This window comes from Hyperoodon ampullatus (assembly GCF_949752795.1).
Source record: "Hyperoodon ampullatus genome assembly, chromosome: X".
Classification (NCBI taxonomy): domain Eukaryota; kingdom Metazoa; phylum Chordata; class Mammalia; order Artiodactyla; family Ziphiidae; genus Hyperoodon; species Hyperoodon ampullatus.
Window position 1 is genome coordinate 16912025 of NC_136913.1, and position 27715 is coordinate 16939739.

Sequence of the window (27715 nt, forward strand, 5' to 3'; positions counted from 1 at the left end):
TTTAAAAAAAAAAGTGTCCTCTGTCTCCTCCAGCGGTCTTGTCTCATTAGGGGATCGCACTTTGGCAGATCTGATTGGTCTGCCTCTCTCTGGTTACTGGATCCCCTTAAGTACTAGGTTATTTCCATTTTTAATTTTCTGCTTAAGCTAGGTTAAGCCTCTCCATAGTTGGAGGCACAACACTTTCTACTCTTGCATCAAGACTGTGAGAGGAAGTCTCTATGTTCCTAGGTGTCTCTAAATACAAGTATTAGTATTCTTTTAGCTTCAGAGATGTAAAAGAAGTTCTCCTATACTTTTTCTGGTAAGATCCACAGATCCCTCTCTCCCAAGCAAGACCACACACATGCTCTGAGGCAGGGTCTCCCCTTGATCAAGGAGTCCCCATGTCCTCTCAGACCTAGTTCTTCATGGCTCTCTGCTGCTGCTCCTTGAGCCCCTTTCAGTCTTGGATATCCCAATAGAACCTATAGCCTTCAGCACCTCTCAGACTTCTCCAGCTTACTCATCCCAGCCAGCTGAAGGCTGAGGGAAGGAAGTGTATCAGAGATGCAGAATCATTCCCCTTTTCTTTAAGTTTTGATGACCAATAGCCTGTATTTTTATAACTGGCTCACACTATCTAAGCCCAGTGTGAATAAGGTTATGCGAGTTAATGTATAAGAAAGTATAAAATAATGGGATCTTAAAAATAGAAATAACTTGGAGGCCATAATAAAACGAATCTCTTAATTTGTATGGTGCTTTATGGTTTTCGTGAAATTTTATACACAGTCTCATTTGAGTTCCAAAGTAGCCCTGTGTGATAGGTATGGAAGTTATCATTCTCATTTAACAGTTGAGGAAACTAGAGTTCATAAAGATCAAATAACTTGCCCAAGGATAGACACATGAGTAAAAGTGGAACTGAATTAGAGAATAAGTCTTCTGGCCCAGAACACTACACCACTGCTTGCTTGTTTGTTTCCAGTTGCCTTCAGGACATGTTTCATTGCATAATGATTTCTGGAATCCCTAAGTTATTTGCTACAACTTGTATTATATTTTTTCAACTACTTCTATCATACTGATATGAAAATTTTTAAATGTATATAAATACTAGGTGATGAGTATAAAGTAATAAGATTTTCTTATGTAATTTGAAATCTAACAAAAAAGGAATTTGAAAATCATTTGAGGAAGATTAATATAACTAGAATACGTACATTATTTCTTGAAGGTAACTTTTTTGAAGGAGGACATATATTAGAATGTATGAGTACTTAAAATTTTCTCTTTGTAATGTATTTTTTAAACATTTGAATTTATCTTACTATGCAATAGGAATGCACTCAACCATTTCCCTACCAGGCATGACGAGTTTTATCTTAGAGTTTAGTATTACAGAAGTAAACGACTGAATAGCTGCTATAAAGACCAGACCTTTGTCCTGATGCCAGTCCTTTTTTGTGCTAAGACTGTATTTTAAAGTGTTATCTCATACTCAGGAGTGGTGATCAAAATATTTAACAACAAATATGGCCCTGGTCAGTGAGAAGTCAAAACACATGCCTGCAACACCTGGTGTGATCGTATCAGAGTGTACTGATGGTGTGTTAGCCCTGCTCACAGTTGGGCATTACCTTACACTTTCCTGAGTGCTTTCATACCCGTTCTCTCATTTGATCTGGGATGGGGGTGTGTGTGGAGAATATAGTGTCATTCCCTTTTTTCAAATTGAGAGAACCACAGCCCAGAGAAGTTAAATAAGGTTCCCTAAGAATGAACGACATTTGGCTTTTAGTTTAGTGTTCTTCCTTGGGTAGAAGTTTCCCTCTTCTACCTAAGGAAGAGATGAGAGTAACCATTTTTATTTTATTTAATTTTTGTTTGTTTGTTTTTAAAAATTATTTTATTTTATTTATTTATTTTTGGCTGTGTTGGGTCTTTTTTCACTGCACACGGGCTTTCTCTAGTTGCGGTGAGCGGGGGCTACTCTTTGTTGTGGTGCGCGGGCTTCTCATTGCCGTGGCTTCTCTTGCTGCAGAGCACAGGCTCTATGTGTGTGGGTTTCAGTAGTTGTGGCACGCAGACTCAGTAGTTGTGGCTCACGGGCCGTAGAACCCAGGCTCAGTAGTTGTGGCACACGGGCTTAGTTGCTCTGTGGCATGTGAGATCTTCCCGGACCAGTGATCGAACCCGTGTCCCCTGCATTGGCAGGCGGATTCTTAACCACTGCACCACCAGGGAAGCCCAAGAATAACCATTTTTAACAGGACAAATATCAGGTTCTTTCAGAGAAAACTCATAGTAGGTGGTGGTGAGTAGAGTGAGCAATCCCCATCCCCCTGGAGTCTTCCTGTCCCAAGCTAATCCTTCACTTCCAAGGTCCCTTGCAGGAGATGCCTGCCCTGGAAAGTGAAACTGGCTTGAGTGAGTGAGCACATTTTTCCCAGTGGAAGAACTGACTCAGCCTCTTTTCTCCATATCCACATGGACATTAAGTACAAAGTGTTACTTTTAAAAGTACATTCTTTTAACTGCTTGTTTTTCTCCTTCTTACTTCCAAAGAATGGTCTCCCCTCAGTGAGCAACCCATATGTTTTTAATGGTGATTTTGTGGATCGAGGAAAAAATTCCATGGAGATCCTAATGATCCTGTTTGTGAGTTTTCTGGTCTACCCCAATGACCTGCACCTGAACAGAGGCAACCATGAAGATTTTATGATGAATATGAGGTAACCTAGGCCTGTGGATTTCCTCTTTTGTTTCCTGTTCTGGAAAATGCTGCCATGTTTAGCTCCTAGCAGAGAGTTAGAGGTGAGTGTAGAGAAGCAGGGATGAGGAGAATCTCAAGGAAGAGCTCAATTCTTACAGCGATTACCTCCCCCAGTCTTCTGCTGTGTGAGTGAGTATAAATTGCTCTAAAGTTCCCTTCCTATCTTTTCTTCCCGTTCTTCCTTCGCCCTTCTGTTATGTTCTTCTTCTCGTGCCCAGCCTTCACAAGCCAAATTGTGTGCTGAGTAGACGTGTTAGGCCAGGTCTGGAGGTGTGGTAGGTTCTATGAGCAGGTTTAGATGGACTCATTCTCTTGCTACTCTTTCGGCTTGCATCACATGTTGTCTCAGAAACTAGTACTGTGTTTTTCACTGATGTGTATATTTTTTATGACACGGTGATTGCTTTTGGCATAGTTGTTCATAAACATACTTGAGAACAGCTGTAACATAGCATTTCAACTATCTGATTCACTGGAGTTTTGGGGAAAAAAGATTGGTTAAATGGTTTACCAATTTTTGCTGAAAGGCACAGTAAGTGACAAATGTTCTCCTTTCTCTTCTTTCCTCATCCTCCTCCTCTTCCCCTTCCCCTTTCCCTTCCTCTTTTTCTTCCTCTGCTTCTCCTTTTGTTTTTCTTGTTTCTTGTTTTATGAAAAACAGAATCCAGTTTGCTCTAGGGAAGTAGAAGGCATGGCATGTTTCATGCTTTGGTCCTGGGCTTTTGGGTGCCTAGATCAAAGCTCAGCAGCTGATTAGTTTTGTCTTTGGGGCAGTTTTGGCACTTGGCCTGAATACAGTTTCAATTCTAATCCTCAAGTATGGAAGCAAATGATAAGATTATGAAGAAAAAAAAATCCCAAAATCTCAAGGCTACTTTCAGAGACCCATTATATATAATATAGCTCAATCTGTTTATTTGGGCATGCCATTTATCCTTCCCTTTATTTAGCTAGTCAGTTGTATTTATCTAGTGCCTACAATGGTTAGTGAAAGAGACATGGCCCCTGCCCTACTGGAGTTTACATCTAGCAGGGAAGACATGAGTTGAGCAGCTTTTTCAAGTGTGATGAGTTTGTAAAGTGGGGGATCCAATCTGTCTGAGGGGTGATTGGAAGGTTCTCCCATAGAAGTATGGCATTAGCCTGAGACCTGGAGGATGAATTAGGCGATCAAGAGAGGACCATGGCAGGGGGGATGAGAAACTGTTCCAGAGTGAGGAGACAACTTATGCAGAACTTGAGAAAGGACTTTTTAGACTTGAAAGAAGTTCAGGATGGGAGGAACATAGACTGAAGGACAGGATGGTACCTGATAGGGCTGGAGACGTAAGAAATGATTGCAAAGAAATTTGGGCTCTCTCCTGAGGACAAGAGAAAATCATTGAAGAGTATTATGCAGTTTGTGTTTTAAAATGCAGCAGGAAGATTAGTTTGGAGAGGGACAAGAATTGATATGGGAATGCCAATTAGGAAGTAGTTGAAGAGAGAGATGATGGAGTCTCACTTAGACTTGGGTGGTAAAGATGGAGATGCAAAGCAGTAGATATATTCAGGAGGAAGTTTAGGCAATGATTTAAGGCTTGGTAACGTGATATGGGGGACTTGAAAGGAGAGAGAATCAGGGATGACCTCCAGGTTCCTAGCTTGAATTTGCAAGATCACTGTTATTAGGAACATGATAAGTGGAGAAAGTTGGGGTGAGGGAGAAGGATGAGTTCAGTTTGGGGTAAGCTGATTCAAGGTGCTGTTGAGTAGGCAGGGCTGAGTTCATCTCGGAAAACATAACATCACCCTCTAGAAGCTTCACATGACATGATCTGCATGGAAACCTGGAGTGAGTATGCTGTGTTCTGACTTCACTGTGTTAAAGGTATATATTATTATCCTAAGGCAAGGAAAGTAATTGAAAAAACTTTTTCATCATTAATTCTCCCTTAGTGACTGCTATTCAGGCATTAAAATTCCTGACACTTTCTATTCAAACCCTCAGTACCATTACATGAACTATATCAGAGACTATAAAGAGCCAACTTGTTATCTTCTAGGCTTTTCTTTGTCTTTATTCAGTCTTTTTGCCCCCTGATCATTCATTTACTATAAGATATAGGATGTCTGAGAAATTCTATCTAAATGAAAAGCATTCTCCCACACACTGTCCCCCAGTGGCCACAGCACACGTCTCTGAATACTTACAGTACTTACACACCTGGGCAGACCATGTACTTCTTAAGTTGTCTTGTAATTGTTTCATGAAAATTTATCTTCTTTTCCCAACTATACTCTTAAGCGCCTTGAGGATAGGGACAATGTCATCGGCTGCTTTTGTTCTTTCCCATCGTGCCTAGCAAAGTCTTGGATAAGTAATCGTTCCAAATAAAGTCTAGTTTCTTGAGTTCTTGATACTTGTGGTAGCGAGATATCAAGGGCTCCCTTTTTGCATGACTTGACTCATGTAAGTAGGAGTTCTCAACATTCAATGAAAGAGTTGAAATCCCATTGTTTCTTTTTCAGGTATGGCTTCACAAAAGAAGTTTTGCATAAATATAAGGTAAGGCTCTTTTTTTTTGCATTTTCTTTGCTGTTTGTACATAGAAGTTAAAAAAAAAAAAAAGCTTCAAGAAGGGTGAGGGGAGAACTAGTCAGAATTCATGCCAATAAAATAAAAGCACAAAAGGAAGCCCTGGCCATAGTGAAGACCTGTTTTTCTTTCTAGACACAAGCTTTTTCATTGTGACTTCTGTGTAAGTTTTAGCATAGATACAGACATATTCCATTGTTTTAAAGGTACCTGGGATTTGTTTTACTCAGGTATGGTAAAACATGCAGACATGGAAATGACTGTCATGAAGGAAAAGGTTTTTACTCACAGTTCCTTAGAAACTGGAGGCATAGCGCACCACACTGGGCGGCCACATGGGGAAGCACTCCGGGGGTCAGTCAGAGGCAGAGGGAATGCAGGCAAACATGGACAAGAGCCTTTATTGTGGTTTCCTTGACATGGACAACAGCCTTTATTGTGGTTTCCTTGGGAAGAAGTGGGTGATGCATTGTAAACAGGTTTAGGATTGGCTAGTTTGAATAGTTTTAGCAGGCTCTGGGGCTTAGGGCTTGTCCAAGGTTGTCTGGTATCTGGCCCTGGGGTGACTGGAGCTGAGAATAGTGACCCTGGGTGTGAGAATTCCATAAAGGACTAGTTGGGAGGACAGGCTCTGGATAGGTTGGTTTGCATATGAAAGGTAGCCTCATTTACATACAAAAGGCAAGTCCTTTACTATCTCTAGGAATTAACTGGCCCTGGGAGGGGCAGTCTCTTCTCAAGGGTCAGCAAGGCACCAAAATGTCAAAGTATCAAAAATACAGACTAAAAAGACATGATTAATGCATGCTTGTTGGTTAGTGACTCCATCCTGATCTTCTTTGGGTGGCCTGAAAACTGTGGGGTTTTTGTCCATATGTTGGGACTATTCAATCAACTTGAACTATCAGAAAAACAAACTTACTCAAGCTCTTACTTACAGCTACATGGGAAAAAAATTTTACAAATCTTGGAAGACATCTATACCTGGCTCCCAATTGGTACAATCATTGACAATGAAATCCTGGTCATACACGGAGGGATATCAGAGTCCACAGACTTGAATTTACTCCACCGTATAGAAAGAAACAAAGTAAGAAGCAGTGTTTACATGAATGTTGTCTCAGAGATTTATAAAGGGATACATACCTCCCTTCATTTATTATTTTGTATTGATTCGTGTTTTAGTGGTTGCTGTAACTCTGAAAAGATTAGTACAAATTTTAAGAAAATCTATGATTGCATGATAAGGAACTAAATGGATAACTTCTATATATGGAAAATGCATTGTTAAAAATTCATGGTGAGGGCTTCCCTGGTGGTGCAGTGGTTGAGAGCCCGCCTGCCGATGCAGGGGACACGGGTTCGTGCCCCGGTCCGGGAAGATCCCACATGCCGTGGAGCGGCTAGGCCCGTGAGCCATGGCCGCTGGGCCTGCGCGTCCGGAGCCTGTGCTCCGCAACGGGAGAGGCCACAACAGTGAGAGGCCTGCGTACCGCAAAAAAAAAAAAAAAAATTCCTGGTGAAAGTGGAAAAATGAGGAAATATCGGCACTTCGTATAGTTTCTAAAAGTGAAAAATCCTGATTTTTGAAAAGTTAAAATTTCTACTTAATTAATTAAAGTTGTGGTAAAATATACACAACATAAAATTTACCACTTTAACCATTTTTAAGCGTATAGTTCAGTGACATTAAGTACTTTCACATTGTTCTGCAACCATCACTACTGACACCACCATCCGTTTCTAAAACTTTTCATCTTCCCAGACTGAAGCTCTACCCATTAAACACTGACTCCCCATTCCACCTTCCCCAGCCCTTGGCAACCACCATTCTACATTCTGTCTCTATGAATTTGACTGCTCTAGGTGCCTCATAGAAATGGAATCATACAGCAATTTATTTCTGAATTGGTGTGATTTCCCTTATATATTCCAAATGGCTCAGGGTAATCTGGGGGGGAATATTTTAATATTTCAACTTAAGCAATCATATTCAATACAGAAGAAGCAGAGCAGGCATATGTATTGACCCTCTGAGAGTAGCGGGTGTGGGGGGCCTGTGAAGCTCCCAGCCGTAGTGAGCAGCGTCTTTGGCTGGGCCTTGCAGAGTGACTGCAGTCGTCTTCCACCTGTACCAGAGCCCAGCCAACACTCCCAGAGTAGGGAGTAGATGGGGTGCCAGGTGGGCATGAGGACTAGTGGCAGCTCTGGAGCCAGGTGATCTTGTACGGTCCTAGTGAGAAACCTAAACCCTTACTCCTCAGGACTGATAATCGACTTCCAACCAATCGAAGCAAGTGGGATCTAGAGCCAGAATTTAATTTGATATGGACAGAAATGTGATTCCTGTTCACCTTGAGTTTTGGGTTTTTAAAAAAATATTTATTTATTTATTTTTGGCCACGTCGGGTCTTAGTTGTGGCACGCGGGCTCCGGAGTGCGTGGGCTCTGTAGTTGTGGCGCGCGAGCTTAGTTGCCCCGCGGCACGTGAGATCTTAGTTCCCCGACCAGGGATCGAACCTGTGTCGCCTGCATTGCAAAATGGATTCTTAGCCACTGGACCACCAGGGAAGTCCCACCTTGAGTTTTTAGAGCCCTTATGCCTTTATACACATATGAATGATAATATTGTTGCTAACTCCTTCTCATCCTTTTAATTTCAGCTTAAATATACACCCCTCCTCTGGAAAGCCATCCATGACCTCCACACTAGATCAGGTCCCCTTCTGTGTGCTTTCAAGCCCCTTGTACATATCCTTCATAACAGTTACCAAAATTAAATAAGCAGTTGTAGTACTGTTTGTTTACCATCCTCCCCTGCTTCTCTAGTTCACTGATACAACCCCAGCACCAAGATGTAGTTAAGTATTAATTAATGTTTGTTGAATATCTCCTAAGAGATTTAAGACCAAATAGGGCAAGTGTAAGATAAAACTGGAAAAAAATCTTTTTACAACCCCTTTCCTGATTCTGTGGTGATTTTGCATACCCCAGTCCCCAGCCCCACCCAGTGATGACCATACTTCCTGGTTTACACCTGTTGTCTTGTTGTAGTTATTAATAGCACATCCCTTTACTCTCAAAAGTATCCCAGTTGCAGTAAATTTTAAGGTTCCTAGTTTAAGGCACCTTTCTTATAATATCAGCAAATAGTCAAGCCAATAAGACGTTTCAATCAACATGGGGTAGTCACTGTTGACATAATGAGTGGATATGATTCTAGCCAGGAGCAAGGGAGCATGATGTTTTTGTCAGTCAAATTTTGGCAAGCACATGGCAGGAATGCAACACTCCACCACCACTTGCCCTATGACAACAGTGCTGATCAGCCATGGCAGCCAGTACCAATTGATCAGATTGAAAACTTTTCCTTTCCTGAGGTTAGCCTGAGAAGCCTGGCCTCTCTAGGGCTATTTGAGATATTAAGAGCATGTGTCTGGAATGCCCATTACTGTCTCTGTGGAGACCCTAAATTGAGAGCCACCTTAACGTAGCAAACACCATGGAGCTCTGATATCAGACAGATGTAGCTAGCATTACATCCTGCTTCTGGCTGGGTGACTGGGCAAGCTGCCAATGATTTCTAAGCCTCAGTTTCCACATGTATACACTGAAGCTAAAAATACCTACTGTACTGAATTGTTAGGAGGATTAAATATAATTACCTAGATGAAGAAAATGGCATAGAGTAAGCTTTGAACATAACTCTCTTCTGCAACTCTCTCCTCTTTTTCCTGATACTTAAAACTAAGGTTTGAATTTCAGTCACCAAGACAGACCCTGGGGAGAAATTTGGGGGCCAGGAATTTTACCAGGATACCTCAAATTTCACCCCCTTTGGGGATCATTGTTCCACCTACTGAAAAGTCTGGCTTTAAGGTAGAAATTTGACTTGTGTATTTTTTGTCTACCCTGCCTAGAGTGAAGTTGAACTGGTAGCACGTGCTTGTTGTGTGAAATGTAATTGAACTGTAATGAAAGTAGTAGGTTCAAGCCTTTGGAACTCTGCCAGATGAGATACAAAAACAGGTTTTCAAGTTCAGTTTTATAACCCCCACTTGCCCATCTGTTAGGACTCTCCAAGTGTAGGGGTGACCATGCTTCCTGGTTGATACCTGCTGTTGTGGTATAATTGTTAATAGGAGAGGGGTAGGGTTGCGGGAACCTGATGACAACCTCCATTCTAGGTTCATTAAAGGTATTTTGTAAGGTAGGCAGGTTGGGGAGGAGGGTGAATGCAGAGGGACAGAGAAGGAAGACTCTATAACACTAAGACTCTGGTTTAGTATTTTTTAAACTCCCTGGCAGGGGTTGTGGGAAGGGATGGCTAGTAGGACCCCCAGGAGAAAATGATGATGTGGTACCTTAGCAGGGGCTGGACAAAGTATCCTGATCCCAAGTGGCCATGAAAACGGTAGAGCCACATGTACTTAAGAGACCATGTGGTTTTGCCCTGCCTGATGAACTTATCAGAAGTGAGTTGTGTGGAGCCACGTCCAGAGTGTCCTCCCAGAATATTCTGCTCTGCCTAAGACCTGGCAACATTTGCTGGTGGGGAGACAGGGAGGGTAGGCTGTGAACTCACTAATAATAGCTGAAATTGAACTCCAACCATCTCAATGAAATGGTTCAATTTTTTCAATAAGGTTCAATTTTTTTTTTTTTTTTTTTGCGGTACGCGGGCCTCTCGCTTCCGTGGTCTCTCCCGTTGCGGAGCACAGGCTCCAGATGCACAGCCCCAGCGGCCATGGCCCACAGGCCCAGCCGCTCCACGGCATGTGGGATCCTCCTGGACCGGGGCACGAACCCACGTCCCCTGCATTGGCAGGCAGACCCCAACCACTGCGCCACCAGGGAAGCCCAAGGTGCAATTTTATTTTTGAAAAACAAAGGTAAGATTTTATATACACCCTAGTTTATAGAAGAAACTTAAGTGCCTACCACAGAGAATTGTCCATTACTGAACTAAGGTCACCAATGTAATAGAAGTGTTTCAAATTGTTTTGTATAAAGGTATGATACTACAAAGAAACAAGTATAAAATTACAGTCTCAAGTTATGTAAGGGAATGTAGAAGGGATTATAGTAATTGATATACTATCAGAGAGATATTTTATTTCCAAAGAAATACATCGCCTTTGTTAGTAGAATTAGAGAATGTAATCAATTGCTGGCAGGTCAGACTGAGAACCCAGTGCATTTAAGTCGAAGGGCTTCCAAAGTTTTCAACTTATGTCCCCTTTGTGTACTTTCCTGGGCACAGATGTACTTTCTCTCAGTTCTCCTGGAAAACACAACAAAAGGAAAAGCAACCATCCTCTTGAGGTGTTTCTGAACTCTAGGCCTGTTAGTTCTCTCTCTTAGCCCCATGTATAGATAAAGGCTCAGAGGGAGACTAGTTTTCCCTTAGCATCTTCTTTTTCCTGTCAGGATGCCACAGAACATACCTCTACTGACATCTGTGCTTCTGGGGTCTTTTAGAAACTCTAATGGGAAACTTTCCCTTAGGACAGTATCTCTTTTTGAAAAATGTACAAACAGAACTTAACAGCCCCACTTTTAGAGATCAGTGGATCAATAAGATGAAGGAGGTAGGTGAGATGGAAAAGGGGACCATGTGTTTTCCATTGGGTCGAGGCACAACAATATAAACAGAATAGCAACTAGTGCTGAAGTTTCTACATGCAGCACCCTGAGCATAGGGTTTGGCTAAAGCATAAATTTGTTTTGTAGTTGAAATCTGTGCTGATGCCACCAAGTCCAATAGATGGAGAGCGTGCTACTGAGAAGGGAAATAAAGTAGGTACAACCATTACAGCTCGGGGAATCAGAACAAATGGATCCCTTTCTGAACAATTAACAAAGCATGAATGGGAACAGGTAAGTAATCAAACTGTTCACTAAAGTGGCAGTGAAGATGCAGCATAGATGATGTTGTTCTAATAATATGTAAAAAGTGACTTACCTTTCTAAGCAGATCATATCCTTCTCTCTAAATTCATTACTATATTTTTAATAACTTAATTGACGTATCATTCAAATACCATATTTAAATGGTATTTAAAGTATATAATTCCGTGGGTTTGGTATATTCACGATGTTGTACAACTATCCCCACAATCTAATTTTAGAACATTTTCATACCTGAAAAAGGTACTTCACATACCTATTACCAGTCACTTCCCATTCTCTCCCCACCCCTGACCACCATCCCTGCACACTTAGACCACCACTAATCTCCTTTTTTTTTTTTTTTGCCATACACGGGCCTCCCACTGTTGCGGCCTCTCCCATTGCGGAGCACAGGCTTCGGACGCGCAGACTCAGCGGCCATGGCTCACGGGCCCAGCCCCTCCACGGCATGTGGGATCTTCCCGGACCGGGGCACGAACCCGTATCCCCTGCATCGGCAGGCGTAATCTCCTTTTTTTAAAAAAAAATTTATTTATTTATTTAGTTGTGCCGGGTCTTAGTTGTGTCAGGTGGGCTCCTTAGTTGTGGCACGTGGGCCCCTTAGTTGCAGCTGGCAGTCTTCTTAGTTGTGGCATGCAGACTCTTAGTTGCGACATGCATGTGGGATCTAGTCCCCTGACCAGGGACCAAACCCGGGCCCCCTGCACTGGGAGCGCGGAGTCCTATCCACTGTGCCACCAGGGAAGTCCCACCGCTAATCTCCTTTTGATCTTAATAGATTTCTCTATTCTGGACATATTATAGAAATGGACTCATACAGTATGTGATCTTTTGTCTCTGGCTCCTTTTACTCAGTCACAGTAAAAGAAGTGCTTTTGCTTTGTGCTTTTGGTGTGGTATCTAAGAAGCCATCGCCTAACCCCAAATCATAAAGATTTATTTCTATGTTTTCCTCTGAGAGTTTTATAGTTTTAGTTCTTATGTCTAGGTGTCTGATCCATTTTGAGTTAATTTTTGTGTATGGTGTGAGGTAGGTGTCCAAATTGATTTTATTGCATGTGGATATCCAATTATCGCAGCACCATTTGTTAAAAAGACTTCCTCTCCTTGAATTTTCTTGACACCCTTACGAAAAATCAATTGACTGTAAATATGAAGGTTTATTTCTAGACTCTTAAGTCTATTCCATGATCTATATGTCTGTCCTTTTATCATTACTACACAGTTTTGATTACTATAGCTTTGTAGAAAGTTTTGAAACTGGGAAGTGTGAGTTCTCCACCTTTATTCTTCTTTTTCAAGATTATTTTGATTATTCTGGGTCTCTTGAATTTCCATATGAACTTTAGAATCAGCTTGCCAATTTCTACCAAAAAAGAGCTGGGATTTTGGTAGGGATTGCCTTGAATCCGTGGATCAATTTAGTTACTATTGCAATCTTAACAATATTATATCTTTAATTTCATGAAGGTGGGATGTCTTTCCATTTGTTTAGATCTTTAATTTCAGCAGTGTTTTGTAATCACGTACAGTGAGGCACTTGTTAAAGTTATTCCTAGTTTATTCCCAAATATTTTTGATGCTATTGTAAATAGAATTGTTTTCTTAATTGCATTTTGGATTGTTCATTTCTGGTATATATTGACTTTTGTATACTGATCTCATGTTGTGAACCTTGATAAACTTGTTTGTTCATTCTAATGGTTTTTAGTGGATTCCTTAGGACTTTGTATAAACAAGAGCATGTTATCTGTGAATAAAGATAGTTTTGCTTCTTCCTTTCCAATCAAGCAGCCTTTTCTTTCTTTTTTTTTTTTTTTTTTTTTTTTTGCAGTACGCGGGCCTCTCACTGTTGTGGCCTCTCCCGTTATGGAGCACAGGCTCCAGATGTGCAGGCTCAGCGGCCATGGCTCACGGGCCCAGCTGCTCCACAGCATGTGGGATCTTCCCAGACCGGGGCACAAACCTGTGTCCCCTGCATTGGCAGGTGGACTCTCAACCACTGCACCACCAGGGAAGCCCCTTTTATTTCTTTTTCTTGCTTCATTGCCCTATCTAGAACCTCTAGTACAGTGTTGAAAAATAGAAGTGGTGAGAGTAGACATCATTGTCTAATTCCTAATATTGGGGGGAAGCATTCAGTCTTTCCCATTAAGTATATTAGCTGTTTGTTTGTATATTACCTACCCTTCATCAGATTGAGGAATTTCTCTTCTGTGCCTACTTTCTTGAGTGTTTTTACCATGAAAGAGTGTTGGACTTCGTCAGTGCTTTTCAGTATCTATTAGGATGATCATGTATTGTTTGTCCTTTATTCTACTAATGTGGTGTATTACATTGGTTGATTTCAGGTGTTAAACCAACCTTACATTTCTGGGATAAATCCCACTTGGTCATGGTGTATAATCCATTTTGTATGTTGCTGGCTTCATTTTGATACTTTTCGAGGCTTTTTTCTTTGTAGGCAGTTTAAAAATTACTGTTTCAGTCGTCTTTCTTGCTATAGTTCTATTCAGATTTTCTATTTCTTCTTGAGTAGTTTGTTTCTTGGTATCATTGATAGCTTGTATCGTCCTTGAAATTTGTCCATTTCATCTAATTTATCTAATTTGTTGGCCTAAAGTTGTTTGTAATATATACATATATGTGAAATATATATATATTAAAAAAATTTTTTTAATATCTGCAAGGTTGGTAGTAATGGTCTCCTCTTTCATTTCTGATTTTAGTAATTTGAGTCTCTTTTTTTCTTGGTCAGTCTCGCTAAGGTTTGTCAACTTTATTGGTCTTTTCAAAGAATCAACTTTTCGTTTTATTGACTTTTCTCTATTGTTTTTTATTCTCTCCTTCACTTATTTCTGCTCTAATCTTTATTATTTCCTTCCTTCTGATTTAGATTTATTTTGCTCTTCTTTTTCTAGTTTCCTAAGGTGAGAGGTAGTGTCATTGATTTGAACTCTTTTTCCTTTGCTAATGAAGCTGTAAATTTCCCTTAAGTACTGCTTTAGCTCTATCTTGTAAGTTTTGCTGTGTTGTGCTTTAGTTTTCAATCATCTCAAAGTATTTTCTAATTTCTCTGGTGATTTCTTCTTTAACCTATATGTTTTTTAGGAATATGTTGTTTAATTTCTGTATATTTGTGCATTTCCCATATTTCCTTCTCTTAATTATTTCTGCTTGAATTCAGTTGTGGTTGCAGACCATACTTAGCATGATTTAAATCCTTTTAAAACTTATTGAGCCTTTTTTTTTTAATGCTCTAACATATGGTCTATCTTGGAAAATGCTCCATGTGCTCTTGAGAAAAAAATGCGTTCTGTTCTTATTCAGTGAAGTGTTATATATATATAGCTGTGTTTTAATATAATATTTATAATAATTGGTTTGAAATCCTTGTCTGCTAAGTCAGCTTCTAATCCCCTCAAAGGCAATTTCAATTGTCTGCTTATTTTCCCCTGTATGTGTGTGTGTGTGGTTTTTTTTTTTGCATGTCTTATAATTTTTTGTTGAAAACTGGATATTTTAGGTAATATAGTAACTCTAATTATTTCCATGCTTCTCTGGGGCTTGTTATTATTTGCTTTCATGCTCATTTATTTGTTTAGTGGCTTCTCTGGACTAGTTTGGTTAAGTCTACACCCTGAGCTACACCCTGAGCGTGGAGTCTTAACCACTGGACTGCCAGGGAAGTCCCTAAAATGTGATTTCTGATATAAAATAATCTCTAATCAATGAGGAGAAAGACAGGCGGGAGGATAGAGAGGGAGAGGAAGAGGTAAAAGAGAGAAATAGAATTCATCACTGGCTTGTGAATTCAAAGTATTTAGAAATCAAAGAAGTATAAGAGGCATCCTATAGCAAGTAGGAAAAGATGCCTCCTTAAATTTTGATATCCAAATTCCAAAGACCAGAGGTTATAGTGAATAAAAAGGATGATGCCAAAAAGATTGGAGCTGCACAAGAAGAAAATCAGGGAGTCTGGAAGCTTGGATGAGTTAGAATTGTAGAGAGATGTAGCCTTAAGAAGTGGGAGGGAGGAAACCGGTGGTCATTATTCTGTAATAGAGCCTCCCCTCACCCCAGCAATGTAGATGAGGCATCTTACAGACTCAGTGTACATGACTGGAGCTGACACAGGGTAAAATTGACCAGAATCTCATTCCCAATATTTTAATAATTTCAGTTGTACCTTTAATTTTCTTTCCTCATTTCCTGGTACGTCATGGACATGCACACTTTAGTCAGCTAGAGTTGAAATTTCCAGATAAAAACAGATTTCACAATTACTTTATTTCTTAATATCTGTGAGCTGTGTTGCAGTAAAGATCATAGGCTACTTGTTCCATACTCATGGAAGTGCATGATTCTTGGCAGAGTGCTGTAATTTAAATTTTATCTTATATTCCCTGAGATGTGGGGGATGTATGTATTCATAGCTGAGTCATCGTATAGAGACAAGCGTGACCTCTTCCTTCAGGACAGACTTGAAACAACAAAGAGGCCAGAAAAGTTTAAAAAATAATTTTAATTATTTATGTCCTGAGTGACTCCCTTCTCTTAATCTACTTAACAAGTAAAATTTATTGAGTACCTACTATGTGTCAGGCACTGTTCTAAGCTTTTGAGAAAGTAAGTGACCTAAGATCTATCCCCTCATGGAGTTTATGTTTTAGGGGGAGGAGCTAAATAATATGTATATATGAAGTTATTTATATAATATTACATATATAATTATATAACAATAACAAGTAACTATGTTAAGTGAGAAGTTCTATGGAAAAAATTAAAACTAGAACAAGGTTAGGGGAAACAGAGAACTGGAGGTAGGGGACAGAGTTGCAATTTTAAATAGTGTAGTCAGCTTCATTGAGAAGGCTCCCAAGAGTGAAATGGCTTTTTTTGTAGTCACTTGGCTAGTCACTGAATGATAGAGCAGGATTTGATCCCAGGTCTGACTTTAATGCCCATGCTCTTTTTCTGAAGGGAAAGATGATTTAAGAGTGATAGGAGAGGGCTTCCCTGGTGGCGCAGTGGTTGAGAGTCCGCCTGCCGATGCAGGGGACACGGGTTCATGCCCCAGTCCGGGAAGATCCCACATGCCACGGAGCAGCTGGGCCCGTGAGCCATGGCCGCTGAGCCTGCGCGTCCGGAGCCTGTGCTCCGCAACGGGAGAGGCCATGACAGTGAGAGGCCCGCGTGCCACAAAAAGAGTGATAGGAGATCTCAAGAAAGTAATGAACTACTCTAGTCTCCCCTCATCCAGTGAGGCGATGGGTAGGCAAGGAGTAGGTATCTAAAGCCATCTAGGTACCTGGCTGGAAGGTTTGGACTGAGCACAGCTTTTAAGATGACATATTCAAAAGCTGGAAGGAGGACACATAACTAAGGGAAAATACAAAAGTGAATCTACAGTGTTAGTGTCTTAGAAGAGAAGCGTTTAGATACATCTTTCAGAGCTATTATCTCTCCCCAAAAGCATACTTTTGAAAACTGGATCACTTAAAACTGTAGGCAAGCATGGGACACTTGCAGGATTTATTTTGGATTTAGGAGGTGTAAAGGCTGAGACACAAATAGATTTTTGTTGACCATGTCATACAAAAGTTGGCATTCAATAAAAACCTTTCCAATCTTTGGTTTGAAAATTTTCAGGAAGGAATGTTGTAAATACTTATTCTTTCATGCACTCCCAAAGGCCCTTGCATTTCAGTGGAGAGGATGTTGTTGAGAGGAAAGAGATTGTCTCTGCTGAGGAATTTGTTTCACCAACAAAGTGACTTTTATAGCATTTTTTGTTTGTGAGCCTCAGAATTAAATCTACATTGTGGTCACAGTCTCTGTAAAGTTTATGAATGAATGAATTCTGGACAGAGAAAAGAAATGCAGAACTCATTGAATGGATGGTTCTGAAGAAGCTCACTTCTATAAAATTGATACCCCTTATGACCCCTTATGACCTTGAACCAAAGAAAAATGAATGTTAGCTATATCTTCCTCATTTCATTGAGGAGTCAGCTAAGGCCCGAATAGGTTCCATGGTGACATAGGTGACACTTGAAGAGCTAACTCCATGGCCAGTGCTTATTCTAGTTTAACAGAGTCCCATCATATGTACATTTAATTTATGTAAATTTCAAGTATATACATATGGCAAAAAGGAGAAAAAAGTATAAAATTTTAGTTTCATATAATTTATCATATGTTCTACATTATCACATACATAAAATATTCACACATCCATATGTCTGTATAGGATTTTATATACAAAATCATGTATACTGTGCTTTAAGAGTAATTTAGAAGGTTTTCCTGGGGTAATTTTGGTTGTAAATGACTTGCATCTCATGTAGGAATTTAAAAGTTAATCCCCTCCTTATAAAACACACCTCCTTGTGTTCCGTGTTTTCTCCTTCATTATACTGAAAGTCAGATCATGTCTCCCAGACATGAATTCATGGTGTAAGATTCAGATATGGCTCAGTTTCAAATGCAAGTGTTATTTTCATCATAATCACCAGCAAAGTAAATGGGTTCCATTATATTTATTTGTAGGGTAGGGTTGTGCCAGTGTTGGAATCCAGTGGGGGAGAAAGGAGAATCCTGAACTGAACCTTCTTAGGTGGTTTTAATTCTCACTTCAGTCAATCATCAAAAAATCAATCATCTGCAAGTGTCCGGAATGTGCCTGGTGCACAGTTTCTCCAGTTCTGATGAGGTGCTTAGCATTCCAGAGAAGTTCTCCTACCAGTTCTGTTCTCTCCACCTCACTGTCTTTCCCCTCACTTATTTCTAGCTCCCCTTCAATACCAAACCTATAAATGGGCGTACAGTCGGGTTTAGTGGGACGACCATTTCTGGTCTTTTTAAGATCTGATTTGGACCCACTAGAATAACTGCACAACTTAAAATACATGCTTCTTCATGCCCTTCAAAGAAACATGTGGAAAATACAGTCTATTAGACATTGAAAAATTAGAAAATAAAGTCTGTTAGAACTTTGAGATACTTCACAACTCATCTGGCCCCAACCTCTGATTTTAAAGAAAGTAAGACCCAAAGACTTTTCTCAAGGTTGCATAGCTTTAGCTACAAAGCTAGTTTTTCACACTACTGCTGAAGCTCTCATAGATGTTTGAATAAAGAAACATTATATGTAGATCAGAGCTACAAACAGGGAGCCCCCAGTTTTTTATGAAAAAATTCTTAGAAACTTGGGTCTTCAGTTGTGAGCATCATGCAGCCTGCACTTGCCTCTTTCATCCCCACAAGGAAATGTTATGCTAATAACATACTTGTGGAAAACCAGTCAATGGCTAAATGTACTGCTGAAGCTGAGAATGTGCTTATCAAGGGGGGCAAAAAGTGAAGGAGATGCTTTACAAGATATTCTTGGATGAACAGTTGCCTATATTTGTGATGGGGAAAAGGCTTTATCATGCTATGTAGTCCACAGGACAAAAACCAGGGCCAAAACCATAACTGGGAGACTTACCTTATCTCTTAGAACATATTAAAAACACCAAGTGCCTGTATGTTCACTGTGGGGAGCTACCTTCTCCTTTGAACATGGCAGTGAAATTCTTTTTAAGAGAAAAGACCCTGTAGGTTAAGCAATTGCGATGGAATTTTAAAAAAAGAAAAAAAGAAAAAGCCCAAGGGCTGATCCTTCATGGTTACTAAGTATTGCTACATTGGTTATTGGGGATGGGTAGAAAGGGATTGTGGTGGCTATGGGCATTCAGATTATTCTGGAAAAGATTCATGGAGGAGATGAGTGTGAAACAGTTTTGAAGGAGGAATGAGAAATAGTGAGATTTTGGGATAACTTGGGATAATATTTCTGGAAAAGAAGTTGGAATCTAGAAAGATAAACTCTCACTTGTAAGTGGCAGCCTAATCGACATTCTGTGGAGTGATCCGATAGACAAAAGAGGCTGTTACCCAAATACAAGTCGAGGAGGGGGCTGCTATTTTGGACCAGACATTACCTCCAAGATTCTTAATAAATACCAGTTGAAGATGCTCATTAGGTCTCATGAATGTAAGCCCGAAGGGTATGAAGTTTGCCATGATGGGAAGGTAAGCTAACAGTGTTGGTGACATCATCACAGACATCCTTCCCCCAAGCCTAGTCTTTCTTCACAGGATGTGTCTGACCTCGAAGCCCATGGGAAAACATCTTCCCTAGGCCCAAAACAGAACTCCATGCTTTGGTAGACTGAAACAGGAGACTGTCGGGTTCACAGAGGTTGCTTCAAGGGGCCTCACTGTCCCTCACCCTAAGAGATATTTGGTTTATTTCTCCGATCTTCCCTAATCCCAGAGATAGAAACTCTGACACATGGCACTAAGTACACACACAGAAAGGCTTTGTTCTGTGCTAATCGCAAGGCAAATCTCCAGTAGTGGGGTTAAGAATGTACTTATCCTCACTGAGCACAGAAAGGCAGCAGTGAATCCAGTTTGCTCTCTTTCACCTTTTGCACTTTCCCTGTGCAGAGCAGAACCACAAAACATACTTCTATTCACTGAGTAGGTGAGCTCTAGCAAGTCCCTCGCTGTGGGCAGTTTCGCTGCAGCCACTAAAATGGAATGCGTTGTGCTTCTTCAGTGGTGTCTGATAGGCTAGAGAGGTGAGGCCTGAGGAGCTGGTTTCTGGTCCCAGGTTGTCCTGGGATGCCCCCTTTTCTCATAGTGAACAGCAATAATTAAAAAGGAATACCAAATTGCATGGCCTTTCCTTCTATTTCAACACTTTCACTTTTCCTAACTCGTTTAGTTCATTGGAGGCTCATACTGACATTGCGAGATGGTAAGGCAAGTATTATTTAGGGTTTATTTGTAATAAGAAAACGGGGAGAAAATAGCAGTGGTTTGTCTGAAGTGACCTGCTCATTAGGGCAGGACTGGGCCGAAACCAGCTTTCCTGTCACTGACAAGTATTACCCTCCCAAGGCTCCCCATCCTCCACCACACCCCCAAGGTTGGTTCCTTCCCAGCGGAGTGGTCATGGTCCCTTATCTAGCCACTATTTCTCTGACCTTAAAGCACTGGTTTTGTGGGGGGCCCTGAATCCTCTAAATCAGTCAGTACAGACAAAAGAAAAGGACTGTGATACTAGACAAGTTTTATTTTGAATGCTGAAATATCACAAGGAAAGAAAATAAAGGCTTTACCCCCTTGGAAAATTAGAATTTACAAAACTGAGCATTAAGGAGGATTGTAAGATACGGAACTGAAATTGTACACAAGATTGCAAGGCCATGCACTGTGGGGATGAGTGGCTAGAAGTTAGTACTCCTGGAGACAATGATTTAAAAGCCTTGTTTCTCTTCAAGGGAATCACAGGAAATCCCATCAGACTTGGATGATTTGTATGGATTTTGAACTTTGATTTTTGCTTTTTAAGAATTGAGCTGTTTCTGGGCTTCCCTGGTGGCACAGTGGTTGAGAGTCCGCCTGCCGATGCAGGGGACACGGGTTCGTGCCCCGGTCCGGGAAGATCCCATATGCCGCAGAGTGGCTGGGCCCGTGAGCCATGGCCGCTGAGCCTGCGCGTCTGGAGCCTGTGCTCCGCAACGGGAGAGGCCACAACAGTGAGAGGCCCGCATACAGTAAAAAAAAAAAAAAAAAAAGAATTGAGCTGTTTCTGACTTTATTGAAGGACCTTTTGAGAACTAACTCTATGTGAACCTGACACTCTTTCTCTTTAACCAGGTTATTACTGTATTTTCTGCATCTAATTATTATGAAGAAGGTAGCAATCGAGGAGCTTACATCAGAGTGAGTTCTGGTATGCCCCCCCGATTTTTCCAGTACCAAGTAACTAGCGCAACGTGCTTGAGGCCTCTTTACCAAAGGTGTGTATACTCTAAGGAGATTTTTGAGCTCTGGTACTAGTGACCAAGTAGAACCAGTCCAGAGTGACTTAAGAGCAGCCATGGGAGTGAAGAAAATGACTTACTCGTTACTCATTGGTATAAACAAAATAGAAGTAATTCCAGAAGCCAAGTGGTGAATGCGCTCGTATTTGAAACCAGGAGCAGCAATTTTCAATGTATGCATCTCTTTAGATGGATAAAGCAATCAGCATCCACAAACAGTCCCTAATTGAATATAAGGAAAAGAAAGCCTCTGCGCCCACCCACTCCTGTAACCTCCAGCCTTCTCTGCCCCCAGACGGCCCAGTCTGCTCTTGCCTCTTTGTCTCTTCTCTACCCAGAAGTGTATATGACTGAGTTGAGTATGTGTCTCTGTGTGATGGCATTCATAGCTTATCTCCCTTTCCTCCCTTTGACATTATCTTTTTAATATTTTTTATTTTATAGAATGAATATGTTTATTGTTAACAAGTGAGACAAAACAAAGACGTATAAAGAAAATGTTAATGATCTTCCCTCCCAGTACTTCTCAGTAATTCTTTTCCCCAGAGGCAACTGAAATTAATAGCCTAGAGAGGATCCTTCCACCCTCTTCTCCTTGCTCCTACAAAAATAGACAAGCAATCACTCATTCATTGAATTAAAAAAATGTTGAGCACCTACTATGTGTCAGACACTGTTCTAGGCACAGATGATATTGAAATAAACAAAATAGGCAAAAGTCTTTTCCCTCATCAAAGCATATCCCTGTGGGAGGAGAAAGGCAGTAAACAACATACATACATTTTTTTTTAAAACAAAGATAGAATCACACTGCACGGTCTATTCTGCAACTGACTCTTTCCCTAAAGATTATATCGTGAACATTACTCCAAGTTTATACATATAGACCTAACTCATTCTTTTTGGTAGATGCATAATATTCTGTAGTATATGTATACCATAACAGTTATGGATAGCTAAATCGTATTCAACTGATGGCCATCCAGATTGGTTCTAGGGTTTTGTACTTAAAAGCAATACTATAACAAACATTCCTCTGTGTGTGTGTGTGTGTGTGTGTGTCTGTCTGTCTGTCTGTACATATATATATACACATATCCATAAGTTTTTAGTGCTTTTTTTTTTTTACATAAGATTTCAAAATATACGATTTATAATGTTTAAAATTTTGCTAGATACTCCAAAAGAGTTGTAACAATTAACAATCTGGAAAACAACATATTAATTTCTCCACATCCTCATTAGTCTCATAAGTTATTACTCTTCTTAATTTTTGCCAAGCTGATGGATAAAAATGATAAATCTCATTGTTTTAATTAGCATTTTTTAGACAGCTGAGTTTACCCATCTTATATTTTTGAACATTGCATTTTCTTTTCTTTGAATTTCCTGTTTATAATATTCCCCTATTTTATATTGGGCTGTTTGTCATTTTCTGATAAATTTTTAGGAATTCTTTGCATAGGAGGGATAGAGGATTTTTATGGGCATGATGCATATATTTTGTTGGTGTCTTGATTTTGCTTTATTCTATGAAATCACATTTTATAATTTCATTATAACTTCTGGATTTTCCCCTTCGGTAGAAAAATGTCTCCACATAAATTTTATGCACACACACACACACACATATATATATTACATATATATATTACATATATATTTGTAATTTATTTTAACAGCTTTGTTGAAAGTTTACCAAGTTAAAGTATACAATTCAATGGTATTTGGTATATTTACAGAGTTGTGTAACATCACCATAAACTAATTTTTGAACATTTGTTCCATCCTAAAAAGAAAACTTGTATCCATTAGTAGTCACTCATCATTATCACCTCCCCATCCCTGGCCAACCCTCCCCCACCCATCACAACTCTAGTTAACCACTAATCTACTTTCTGTCCCTATAGGTTTGCCTATTCTGTACATGACATGTAAATAGGATTACACAATATGTGGTCTTTTGTGACTAGCTTCTTTTTCTTAGCACAGTGCTTTTGAGGTTCATTCATGTTGTAACATATATCAGTACTTCAGTCCTTTTAATGGCTGAATAACATTCCATTGTATCAATAGACCTCATTTTCCTTGTCCATTTATCAGCTAATAGAAATGTGGGTTGTTTCGACTTTTTGGCTGCTATGAATAATGTTGTTTTGAACGTTGGTGGACAGGGTTTTGTGTATACATTTGTTTTCATTTCTCTTGGGTATATACCTGAAAGTGGAATTGCTGGATTATATAGTAACGCTTATGTTTAACATTTTGAGGAACTTGCAAGCTTTTTTCCCAAGGGGATGCACAATTTTACATTCTCACCAGCAATGTATGAAGATTCCAATTTCTCCACATCCTTGACAACCCTTGTTATGATCTGTCTTTTTGATTATAGCCATCTTAGTGGATGTGAGGTAGGAACTCTTGGTTTTGATTTACATTTCCCTCATGACCAATGACTTTGAGGATCTTTTCATGTTCTTATTGGGCATTTGTATATCTTCTTCAGTGAAATGTCTCTTTCAGATCCTTTTTCCATTTTTAATTGAGTTACTACTCTTTTTATTATTGCACTGTAAGAGTTATTCATATATCCTATATTCATGTCACTTATTAGATATATGATTTGCAGATAGTCTCTTCCATTCTATGGGATGTCTTTTCACTTTCCTGATGTTATTATTTGCAGCACAAAAGTTTTCAATTTTGATGAAATCCAATATATCTGTTTTCCCTTTTCTGCTTGTGATAGGGTATCTAAGAACTAACTGCCTAAGTCAAAGTCATGAGGCTTTATTCCTATGTTTTCTTCCGAGAATTTTATACATTATTTTTATAGATTAAGTTCTTATATTTGGATATCTGATCCATTTTGCGTTAATTTTTGTGTATAGTGTGAGGTAAGGGTCCAACCTTATTCTTTAAAATGTGGATATTCAATTGTCCCAGCAACATCAGTGGGAAAGACTATCCTTCCCCTATTTGACTGTCTTGGCACACTTGTCAAAAATCAATTGACCATAAAGGTATGGGTTTATTTCTGAACTTTAAGTTGTACTCCATTGACCTATATGACTATCCTAATGTCAGTAACACCCTGTCTTGATTACTATAGCTATTTGGTAACTTTGAAATTGGGAAAGGTGAGTTGAATTTGAGTCTTCTTTTTTAAGATTGTTTTCCATGTGAATTTTAGAATCAGCTTGTCAACTTCTGCAAAAATGCCCACTTGGATTTTCATAGGGGTTATTTTGAATCTGTAATATCAATTTGGGGCTATTTCCATTTTAACAATATTAAATATTCCAGTCCATATTGTTCTATTTATTTTGATCTTCTTTAATTTCCTTGAAAAATATTTTGTGCTTTTCAGTGTGCAAGTCTTGGACTTCTTTTGTTAAATTTATTTCTAAGTGTTTTATTCTTTTTGGTGCTGTAGTAAGTGGGATTGTTGTCTTTTTTTTATTTTTTAATTTAATTTTTTTTATACAGCAGGTTCTTATTAGTCATCAGTTTTATACACATCAGTGTATACATGTCAATCCCAATCGCCCAATTCATCATACCACCATCCCCATCCCCCAGCGGCTTTCTGCCCTTGGTGTCCATACATTTGTTCTCTACATCTGTGTCTCAACGTCTGCCCTTCAAACCAGTTCATCTGTACCATTTTTCTAGGTTCCACATACATGCGTTAATATACAATATTCGTTTTTCTCTTTCTGACTTACTTCACTCTGTATGACAGTCTCTACATCCATCCACGTCTCAACAAATGACTCAATTTCGTTCCTTTTTATGGCTGACTAATATTCCATTGTATATATGTACCACACCTTCTTTATCCATTTGTCTGTCGATGGGCATTTAGGTTGCTTCCATGACCTGGCTATTGTAAATAGTGCTGCAGTAGACACTGGGGTGCATGTGTCTTTTTGAATTATGGTTTTCTCTGGGTATATGCCCAGTAGTGGGATTGCTGGGTCATATGGTAATTCTATTTTTAGTTTTTTAAGGAACCTCCATACTGTTCTCCATAGTGGCTGTATCAGTTTACATTCCCACGAACAGTGCAAAAGGGTTCCCTTTTCTCCACACCCTCTCCAGCATTTGTTTGTAGATTTTCTGATGCTGCCCATTCTAACTGGTGTGAGGTGATACCTCATTGTAGTTTTGATTTGCATTTCTCTAATAATTAGTGATGTTGAGCAGCTTTTCATGTGTTTCTTGGCCATCTGTATGTCTTCTTTGGAGAAATGTCTATTTAGGTCTTCTGCCCATTTTTGGATTGGGTTGTTTGATCCTTTAATTTTGAGCTGCATGAGCTGTTAATATATTTTGGAGATTAATCCTTTGTCCATTCATTTGTTAGCAAATATTTTCTCCCATTCTGAGGGTTGTCTTTTCGTCTTGTTTATGGTTTCCTTTGCTGTGCAAAAGCTTTGAAGTTTCATTAGGTCCCATTTGTTTATTTTTGTTTTTATTTCCATTACTGTAGCAGGTGGATCAAAAAAGATCTTGCTGTGATTTATGTCAAAGGGTGCTCTTCCTATGTTTTCCTCTAAGAGTTTTATAGCGTCCGGTCTTACACTTAGGTCTCAAATCCATTTTGAGTTTAGTTTTGTGTATGGTGTTAGCAAGTGTTCTAATTTCATTCTTTTACATGTAGCTGTCCAGTTTTCCCAGCACCACTTATTGAAGAGACTGTCTTTTCTCCATTATATATCGTTGCCTCCTTTGTCATAGATTAGTTGACCATAGGTGCGTGGGTTTATCTCCGGGCTTTCTGTCTTGTTCCATTGACCTATGTTTCTGTTTTTGTGCCAGTACCATACTGTCTTGATTACTGTAGCTTTGTAGTATAGTCTGAAGTCAGGGAGTCTGATTCCTCCAGCTCCGTTTTTCTCCCTCAAGACTGCTTTGGCTATTCGGGGTCTTTTGTGTCTCTGTACAAATTTTAAGATTTTTTGTTCTAGTTCTGTAAAAAATGCCACTGGTAATTTGATAGGGATTGCATTGAATCTGTAGATTGCTTTGGGTAGTATAGTCATTTTCACAATATTGATTCTTCCAATCCAAGAACATGGTATATCTCTCCATCTGTTGGTATCATCTTTAATTTCTTTCATCAGTGTCTTATAGTTTTCTGCATATAAGTCTTTTGTCTCCCTAGGTAGGTATATTCCTCAGTATTTTATTCTTTTTCTTGCAATGGTAAATGAGAGTGTTTCCTGAATTTCCCTTTCAGATTTTTCATCATTAGTGTATAGGAATGCAAGAGATTTCTGTGCATTAATTTTGTATCCTGCAACTTTACCAAATCCATTGATTAGCTCTAGTAGTTTTCTGGTGGCATCTTTAGGATTCTCTATGTATAGTATCATGTCATCTGCAGACAGTGACAGTTTTACTTCTTCTTTTCCAATTTGTATTCCTTTTATTTCTTTTTCTTCTCTGATTGCCGTGGCTAGGACTTCCAAAACTACGTTGAATAATAGCGCTGAGAGTGGACATCCTTGTCTTGTTCCTGATCTTAGAGGAAATGCTTTCAGTTTTTCACCATTGAGAATGATGTTTGCTGTGGGTTTGTCATATATGGCCTTTATTATGTTGAGGCAGCTTCCCTCTATGCCCACTTTCTGGAGAGTTTTTATCATAAATGGGTGTTGAATTTTGTCAGAAGCCTTTTCTGCATCTATTGAGATGATCATACGGTTTTTCTTCTTCAATTTGTTAATATGGTGCATCACATTGATTGATTTGTGTATATTGAAGAATCCTTGCATCCCTGGGATAAATCCCACTTGATCATGGTGTATGATCCTTTTAATGTGTTGTTGGATTCTGTTTGCTAGTATTTTGTTGAGGATTATTGAATCTATATTCATCAGTGATATTGGTCTGTAATTTTCTTTTTTTGTAGTATCTTTGTCTGGTTTTGGTATCAGGGTGATGGTGGCCTCATAGAATGAGTTTGGGAGTGTTCCTTCCTCCGCAATTTTTTGGAAGAGTTTGAGAAGGATGGGTGTTAGCTCCTCTCTAAATGTTTGATAGGATTCACCTGTGAAGCCATTTGGTTGTGGACTTCTGTTTGTTGGAAGATTTTTAATCATAGTTTCAATTTCATTACTTGTGATTGGTCTGTTCATATTTTCTATTTCTTCCTGGTTCAGTCTTGGAAGGTTATACCTTTCTAAGAATTTGTCCATTTCTTCCAGGTTGTCCATTTTTTTGGCATAGCGTTGCTCGTGGTAGTCTCTTAGGATGCTTTGTATTTCTGTGGTGTCTGTTGTAACTTCTCCTTTTTCATTTGTAATTTTATTGATTTGAGTCTTCTCCCTCTTTTTCTTTTCTTTTTTTTTTTTTTTTTTTTGCAGTACGCGGGCCTCTCATTGTTCTAGCCTCTCCCATTGCGGAGCACAGGCTCCGGACGCACAGGCCCAGCGGCCATGGCTCACGGGCCCAGCTGCTCTGCGGCATGTGGGATCTTCCCAGACTGGGCCACGAACCCACGTCCCCTGCATCGGCAGGTGGACTGTCAACCACTGCGCCACCAGGGAAGTCCCTCCCTGTTTTTCTTGATGA

At 39.6% G+C, this 27715-nt stretch overlaps 1 protein-coding gene across 1 annotated transcript in view; it reads left to right on the forward strand.

Moving 5' to 3' along the window:
* PPEF1 (protein phosphatase with EF-hand domain 1) overlaps positions 1-27715 on the forward strand; it is a gene marked incomplete at its 3' end in the record, with an annotated part of 102726 nt that overhangs the window by 57946 nt on the left and 17065 nt on the right. Inside the window, exons 6-11 of the mRNA XM_079727965.1 lie at positions 2551-2717; positions 5270-5306; positions 6277-6426; positions 11070-11216; positions 19143-19328; positions 20967-21109. Coding sequence (XP_079584091.1) covers positions 2551-2717; positions 5270-5306; positions 6277-6426; positions 11070-11216; positions 19143-19328; positions 20967-21109 — 830 coding nt within the window. The remainder of the gene's footprint in view (positions 1-2550; positions 2718-5269; positions 5307-6276; positions 6427-11069; positions 11217-19142; positions 19329-20966; positions 21110-27715) is intronic.